This window comes from Papaver somniferum, chromosome 7 (assembly GCF_003573695.1).
Source record: "Papaver somniferum cultivar HN1 chromosome 7, ASM357369v1, whole genome shotgun sequence".
Classification (NCBI taxonomy): Eukaryota; Viridiplantae; Streptophyta; class Magnoliopsida; order Ranunculales; family Papaveraceae; genus Papaver; species Papaver somniferum.
Window position 1 is genome coordinate 161,225,961 of NC_039364.1, and position 8,120 is coordinate 161,234,080.

The following is an 8,120-nucleotide window of genomic DNA, read 5'->3' on the forward strand; positions in this document are numbered from 1 at the left end:
TTTTTCAATCAATTTAACACAAAAAAAAAAAGAAACAAAATGAACTTTGAAGTTAGATCTTACCTTGAATCAACCTATTAAAAGGTTCTAAACGAGATCTGTTAACAGATTTGAAGTTCTAAACGAGATGTGAGAGGTACTGGTAAATCAGAGGTACTGGTTTTATGTTTCTTCCGTTCTCAAAAACTCCCCTGGCCAGTTCTTCTTTTGCGTTGTGGATTCACAAGAATAAGGTTTTTCTTTTCATGATCTTCTCTTCTCTAGATTTTTTTTCTTAGCAATGAATTCAGTTCTGGGAGTTTCTCTGCAGAGATAAAACGAAAACTGAATCCAGTTTTTAGTGTTATAGGAAAATATAAAGCAACGGCAGAGATCAATAGTTGAAAGATCAACGGTAGAGATTAAACGAGAACCAACGGCAGAGATCAATAGTATAAACAAGCGGGTAGGCGGGTAGGGTAGGATAATTTCGAGCTTTACCCGCCACCCTACCCATCTAGCGGCGGTTAAGAAATTTTTTACCCGCCACCCTACCCGCCAAATAGTGGATAGGGTAGGATACGGTTAAAAAACTGGCGGGTAGGGTAGGATTGGCGGGTATGGGTAGGGTATGTGCACCCCTACTTTTAACTCTTCACATTATTCACTTATTATTCAAGTTCTGAGAGTTCCGCCACTGCAGAAGAGATCTGCTCAAAGATTCAGACTTCAAGAGTAAGAAATGTCTTTATGATTCCCATCATCTCATCACCAGGAAATCGTTCAAGGCAGCCCCTAGCGGCTGCTAACTCATGAAAATTGAATCACCGCATTATTTATCTCACCGAACATTACATATAAAATTCAATAACAACGTAGTTTTACAAAAATGTTATTTACCCAAATCCCTACTAGACAACTACAACTGCTTCAAAAAGTTTGCAGACACAATCTGGTTGTCGCATCCGAATGAAAAAGCATCAACTTTCTTGAGTACTTGGATCTTGAGACCTTGTACAACTAGGGGGTTTGTTCCCCGGATATGGTATGGAAGAAGCAGCAGCATCTGAGAGATTGATCCGCACTGTCTGGTTCTTCTCTTCATTTGAAGGAATATGTATAAGTGCTTCCATCATAAGGATCTCCCAGTTTTGACGCCGTAAAAATGGAAATAGAATTGGAAGCAACGCATCATCTACACAAATGATAACTAAAACATGTAAATATTTCAGGGCTGAATAAGGTGTTTGACTGTGATATTCAGTTGAAAGAAAAAATACAAGTAGCAATTGCATGAACGGAAGTATTGATAATAATTCTAGAAATATTGGAAATAACATTCTGAAATTTAATATTTTCAAGAAACAAAATTGCTTAATTCCCACTATTTATCTAGCACCAGCAACCAGATATTCCTAATTACTTGAATACTGTACGATGGGGGTCAGAGTACAGTTTCAGTTTCTCTGGTCTTCGTGTTCACAGTTAACACCAGGGTCGCAGTTTACCAAGTGAAAGAGAGTTATCGAAGCAAATAAGAAATAAAATTATGGACACAAGAATTATATAATATGATGATTATGAACAAACCTCCTGGTCGCACAGCCTTTAACTGAAAAATACCAGTTCCACGTGACCCCGAAACAGGAAATGTGCAAGATACTGAACTCCTGTTGTGAGCTACAGCAAGGGAAGCATTGTACCAGGGACCCCTTTCAATAGGTTCACCTAAAGCATCTATAACCGCCTGACTCTGACTTGCTTTCTCCAAGGCCTTACTGAAAAACAGCAAAACACATAATAAATATAAACAAGGTTTCTTCCATATATATACAATATAATTCACAATATCCACCGCACACCTTCTTTGCACGAGATTCAATCTCCTAAACCCAAAATAACCTCAAACCATCTCAACTATACCACAGAATAAGGCCATGCAGACACTATCACAAAGAAAATTCCGAAACAAAGTTTGCCTAGGAGTCCATATTATCAAGAAGGTTAAAATGATCAAATCAAAGTAAACTGCTAAAAACACCAAAGTTACATATACACATTCCATGGTTGTTTTTGTTCTTGTCTTGAATCTCAAAAATAAATAAACAATAAAATACCTAAAACCATAACTTGTCACAGTTCTTAAATACCTAGAGCAGCAACTTTACCAGTAATAAATCCAAGTCCCAACATGAGTTTTCATAAAATTCGGAAAAATTTGCTCGAGTGTGTAGTGCTAGTAACTTACCTACTGCAACCACCATAAATTGCAAGATCATTAACAGCGCTCAATGCAACACCTCCAGTAAGACTAAACAGCAAGAAGGGAACTACCCTTCGACGGAACGTTTTGCCCTTTACTTTCTCAGTAGTAGTAGTACAAAAACTGCAAGCATTGATTTCGATCATTCAAGATACACATTATCAATTTGTCTTGTTCAATTTTAGTTACCAACTTTTAGAACCTATAACTACGAGATCATTTCATTCTTTGGAGTAATCAGGTTCCATAGATTAAGTCAAAGTGAATGAAAATATAGGGTTTTTGAATGTCGTTAAATTTACCCTGCAAATTGGTTCTTCAACGGATTCTTTAGTAGGGATTCAACCAATCTTTTTCGGCCTAGCATATTGGCACAGCTGGTTGGGACTTGGGAGAGAATATTTATCTTCTTTGTTCCTGCTTCTGTACATCAAAGATAGAAGAACGAGTACTAGTAAGAGAAAAGATCCATCTTAATAATGGTCAAACAAACATCTGGAACCATTTTAATGGTTCTAGGTGGATACGCAATATTGGAATTGACAGGTGAATACGCAATACTGGAATTGAAATAGCTAGGAAGAAGATAATCCATGCAGAAGGTAACAACCATCACCGAATTTGTCCATGAATCCAATTCTAGAGTAGCAATGATTCAATATTATAATTTACTGAATGATATGGATAGGTTGCAATTTATTGCGTGGCACATACCGAACTTACGCCAAAGTAATGAAATGGAAATCACGAGTTTTAACAGTCATAACATCATAACACCCTGCATTTACAGACCTTACAGCTAATATGTGCTAATTATACATTTAAATTTCGCCACTATTTTGTCAACTGTGTATCTAGGCAGCTTCATACACAGCTTTCAAATAATATCAGCCATAGTTCATGCTAAGCCTTATACATGACCAGATGAGGAAAATAGAAATTTGCATTGAAAGAGTAATTTGACAATGAATTACTTACTAACATGTGTTTCAAAGATATCGACAATGTTATGCCTCACCAACTTATACACATCAACAACCTGTACACTCAAATCCATCATGCCAAATGGATATATAAGTTAAAGATCCCCTACAACGAGGAACGACTACTCTAACACTTGCTAGACAACAAGAGTCATAAGACTCTAATGAGATACCCCAGAACTGGATTACTTTTCTAAAAAGACTCTGTGCCAAGTTTGTGATAACAAATAACTCAAAAACTTCCATGTTAACTACCATATGAGGCCAACAAACATACTACATTACAGCTATATTACGCGCCTACTGTCTGTAATAACTTAGTTTCTGGCAGTGAATATCATTTGACATGCTACCATCAATATTTAATTCTCCCATCAAAAAAGAATAAAAATCAAATTGATCTTATGCAACCCAAATTCCCAGTCAAAAATGCTACTCGGGCTTCATCCTCACCTCTGATATCCCAATTTCAACTGCGAATCAAACATTCAACCAAAGCTCTCAGAAAGCATATAAATCTAATAATACATGACATACTACTGCATATCAAAAACAAACAGTAGACTAGGGACTTGATCACTCACTCATTCTGCTTCAAAATTTTCAAAACCCTAGAACAACATCAATTCAACCTCAAATTATTATTTTTTTCATTTTGAAACGGCAAGCGAGCAATTCAACATCAGAATCGTACCAAATATACAGTAAAATTCGACAATCTGAAGAAAAAAAATAGAATTGAACTTACAAATGATTATCGCAAGAGAGAAGTATTAGGTTACGAATCGAATTTAGGACCCAAACCAGACCCAGAAAGAGTTTCCACAACTCGGAAAGAACCGCCTCTTATAATATATACGACTGACGTGGCATACGAATCCGGTACAAAATGATACTATTTGCCCTTCCTTGCCGGTGCAGCTCCGATGTGGTCGGGCCACATACTTCAAGCATGTGACTCCTCTTAATTTTGTGACACCTATTATAAAATAATAAACAAAGTCTTAAAACAGTTAAATACCAAAAAGTGTAACTAATTCTTTTTCTTAACTCCCTATTTTTTCTCAAAAAGTGAAATGTTGATAGGGATTTAGAGGGGCAGGTTTTTAGTTGTAATAGGTGTCACAAAACTAAGAAGGGCCACATACTTCAAGTATGTGGCCCGACCACATCATATCCTTGGCCCTTCCCCGCCTTAACTTGTCATTTTTAAGGTTTAGGGTTCAGAAAAACACTACGTAAGAGTCATCGACTTATAATCTCTGCTAAGCTTTCTTTCGAACAGTACAAAAGAAGGCATCATGGATGGATTTGATTAAGAGAGAGGAGGAGGAGGAAGTTGATAGGATCACCAACTTACCCGACTCACTGATTCATCACATCCTCTCTTCTCTGCACATCAAGCATGTTGCTCAAACCAGCGTGTTATCTAAAAGATGGAGCTACATTTGGATCACTCACCCTATCCTTGATTTTCAAGACTCGAAATGTTCCACATCTACTTCTTCCGAGTCCGATGACTCAGAGTGCTTCACACCTACTTCTTCCGACACCAATACTTCTCCCGAGTCCCAGACCAACGACTTCATGGATTTTGTGGATGGAACATTGCATCGTCGGCATAGTGGGGCAAATATACAAAGGTTTGCTATCACTTGGTCGCAACATTTGAACAAATATCGAGTCAATTCATGGATCACTAGCGTTGTAAGGCATAACGTTGAACAACTCAGTCTATGTTTAGATCAGGGATCAAATCCCATGATTATTACCCGCTCTCTTAATGTCCGCATTCCTAATCATATCTCTTTTCCAAAACTCAAGTGCCTTGTACTCGATGGTGTCGAATTTAGTGATGATGATGAATACTGGAATGAAAATCTCTTTTCCAATTGCTCGGTCCTCGAAGATTTCAATATACCACGTTGCACTTGGTTCGATATTCCAAATTTTTGTATTTCAGCCCCTGCACTAAAAAACTTTAAGATGGATCTTTGGGAGGACGTACGAGAGGATGCAGGGTTACGGGGTTGTGCTCTCAAGGTTGATGCACCAAATCTAGAGTCTTTTTATTACGATGCTAGTATTGCCAAGGAGTATGTTCTGACAACCTTTCCTTTGCTTGTTAGAGCAGCGGTCCTATTTCGCTTTAAGCCAAAAAGAAAGCAAAGGATTGGTCATGGTGCAGCTGTAAGTCAGTTTTTTCGAGCCCTTGCGAATGTAAAACGCCTAAGTGTTTCTGATGACACCCTAAAGGTATTCTTGCATGCTTATGAATTCAGAATAGTTTACGGGTCTTTCTTTTTTTCATTGTTTAATCAAACTCCATGAAACTTACATTATTTATTTTATTTATTTTTTTTTTTTTGCGACGAGGGGAGCTCTCTTCTCTCTCATCATGAAAAATTCAAAAATTATCCAAGGAAGATCAATTACAACTTTGAAAAATCACATCAAATTCACTTCTCAATCACAATTTCAGTCTCAGAAACTTCAATCAAATTACAAATCTATCAAACTAAACCAAAGTAGAAACCTTAATCACTCTCATTCGTTGCTATCAAATGAACTTAGAAACCTTTCAACCTTCATCCAGAACCCTGATTACAATTTTCTGTCTCTGAACATTTTCTTGCCTCAAACCCTGATCTCTCTCAACCCAAACCACTCCTACAAGATCCCTCTCATTCCTAATCTAAAATTCATAACCCACATAAAATCTAGAAAAAAAAGAAGAAGAAGAAACACAACAAAAACAACCAAATCATGAATTCAAGACCTTTTCTGCCTCCCCTGCTTCACCTTTTTCAGCTCTATCTTCCCCTGCTACTGCCTCCACTAACCCTCCTTTTCTTCTGAGGGCTATTAAGCTTCTCATTTTCCTCCATCTTTGCAGGCCTCCCATTCTTGGCATTTCTTTCTGCTACAGTCTCCTCATCACTGCTTATATCCACTACCTCTGGAACTCCGACAATCTCCACAATGAAACAAGGTTGTCAGACGGGTATCAATACTCCATTCGGCTTGGTAATGATTTGTTTCCCCTCAGCAGGTATCCAACCTTCCATAAACCTCTTGATGTCTTCTCCCATCTCTCTTATTTTACCCAATTCCAACCTTTTCTCTCTGAAGCTAATCACTTAAGATATCTTATAAATCTCACCCTCTCTTCCGGCTTTTATAGCACCCAGAAATCTTCCATTTCCCCCAAAAATCATAACTCCCTTCCCACCTACTCTAAAAAGTTAATACCCTCTTTAAACCAAATACTAATCTTTCCACTTGCCTCAGTTACTAAACCTCCTCGATTTCTTCTAACTTTCTATTATCTTATTGTTTTTGTCTCTGCAGGTAAGCTCTTTCCGAAGTTCATAGTATCTCTCCGGCATCTCCAACCGTTTTCTCGTCAGCAGAAAAATCTGAGACCTCGCCGTTACAACCAACCGTTACCTCACAGTCAAACAAACGACTCCCAAATAATCTCAAACCTACAAATTTCAAACCCTTTCCCTATGCTTCAAGGGTTTTCAGAAAAGCCAAAATATTCAATAAATATCTCTGCTACCAAAAGCCAAAATATTAGGAATATCTTTGGTCAGTTTTCTCTGTATACTTCTATGTTAACAAAAATCCAAACAAGTACTTTGCTCCCTTATCTTGCTATATCCCCCAACCACCTCTTGTATCTCATTAAACTCTCATCTGTCTGGGATAAAACCAATATAGTAGATACATCCAAAAACAACATCTTTAAACATGTGATGGTTTTCAAATCAACCAATCCGAGGTTCCAAACTTTCTGGATCCTATTAATTATCACTGATATGGGTAGTTGGCCTCACTTACAAATCCATTGTTTATTCTTTGAGAAACTGTCTCTCTGAGTGCTTCACACCCTCTCTCTAAAGCTCCTGAGAAAATTTCTAACCATTGTCTTAACTTCAATAAAAGTTTCAACCCCTACCTACTCTCTTTCAATCTTTCGGCTGAGAGTTATTGTTCAATTCGTGTGAATGTCAACCAGTAACTCTAAATTCTCTTCTGTTGAAGAAATCACCAAAACCATGCAAAACAACCTTAAAATCCCAGATAGACTTCGTCCAGTGGTAGTACTTGATAAGTCTATGATCAAACCAACTCCAGTAGAATCAAATGTTTGGTGTGCCATTGGGAAACTCCAATGTCCTTCAAATATTCATTACTATGAAACTCAAGTTCATATAAGAAAATACTGGGATCTAAAGAGAGAAGCATAAGTTACTCCTTTCAACAAACAAAGAAACTTTTACCGTCTGAGGTTCAAACGTCTTGATGATTTCGCTGCTATTGCTCTACCAAGACCCTGGCTCATACAAGGTTCAGTTATGACAATGCTTAAAATCCCTTTTGATGGAGTGCATGCAATTGATCCAGCAGAGTTTGACAAGGTGCTTTTAAGCATTCATCTGAAGAGGGTACCAGCAAACTACATAACTTTCAAATCTCTTTTTGGTATCTCTAGTCTGGCAGGTCGTATGCTTTACTTCAAAGATCCTTATGGGAGAGACTACTATGAAAAAAACGTGGAAGTTTTGGTCGAAGTGGGGGTCACTCATAGCTAACCCTTTGGAACTGATTGTGAAGTTGAAGGAAAGAATACTTGGATCGAATTTGCTTATACCCTCCATCCCTTCAGACTCTGTCAAAATTGTACAACTCTTTATCATAATAAATATAATTGTAATCCTAGAAGACGTGAAGCTCTTCTAAACAATATCCCAGGCGCTGAAGAAAAACAAAAATTCTTAGCAAGAAACGTCTCTCAAAACTCTCACCTAGAAGGGAGAAAAGCAAAACGGATTGTTCATCTAACTCTGCCTCTATTGATGAACACTTCTTCAAATCCCAACCCCCTC

General features: G+C 37.6%; 2 protein-coding genes across 4 annotated transcripts; one reads left to right on the forward strand and one right to left on the reverse strand.

Annotated features, from left to right (window-relative positions):
- Positions 1–758: 758 nt before the first annotated feature.
- On the reverse strand, positions 759–4,069 carry LOC113298924. 3 transcript variants are annotated; one of them, XM_026547806.1, is made up of 7 exons: positions 3,974–4,066; positions 3,810–3,836; positions 3,679–3,698; positions 2,545–2,665; positions 2,228–2,365; positions 1,570–1,757; positions 759–1,174 (listed from the first exon to the last, which is right to left on the reverse strand). In XM_026547806.1, the coding sequence occupies exons 4-7, from the start codon at positions 2,607–2,609 to the stop codon at positions 960–962; spliced, it is 606 nt and encodes a 201-aa protein (XP_026403591.1). In that variant the 5' UTR covers positions 2,610–2,665; positions 3,679–3,698; positions 3,810–3,836; positions 3,974–4,066; the 3' UTR covers positions 759–959. The 3 variants fall into 3 exon arrangements, with proteins under 3 accessions (XP_026403591.1, XP_026403593.1, XP_026403592.1); XM_026547808.1 differs by lacking the exon at positions 3,810–3,836 and having other exon boundaries at positions 3,974–4,058; XM_026547807.1 differs by lacking the exons at positions 3,679–3,698; positions 3,810–3,836 and having other exon boundaries at positions 3,974–4,069.
- Positions 4,070–4,530: 461 nt separating this feature from the next.
- LOC113295459 (putative F-box/LRR-repeat protein At3g58880) lies at positions 4,531–5,556 on the forward strand. The gene has a single exon (XM_026543797.1). It carries the CDS (start codon positions 4,531–4,533, stop codon positions 5,554–5,556), a length of 1,026 nt encoding a protein of 341 aa, XP_026399582.1.
- Positions 5,557–8,120: the final 2,564 nt, after the last annotated feature.

What these genes read in the sequence shown, in the direction of transcription:
- LOC113298924 (XM_026547807.1), bottom strand. Translation starts at nt 2,609, where the DNA reads ATGCTAGGCCGAAAAAGATTGGTTGAATCCCTACTAAAGAATCCGTTG. An exon ending in ATTTATGGTGGTTGCAGTAG is followed by an intron (nt 1,758 to 2,227) that starts GTAAGTTACTAG and finishes GCTGTTTTTCAG; the next exon opens with TAAGGCCTTGGAGAAAGCAA. An exon ending in AAAGGCTGTGCGACCAGGAG is followed by an intron (nt 1,175 to 1,569) that starts GTTTGTTCATAA and finishes TCATTTGTGTAG; the next exon opens with ATGATGCGTTGCTTCCAATT.
- LOC113295459 (XM_026543797.1), top strand. Translation starts at nt 4,531, where the DNA reads ATGGATTTGATTAAGAGAGAGGAGGAGGAGGAAGTTGATAGGATCACC.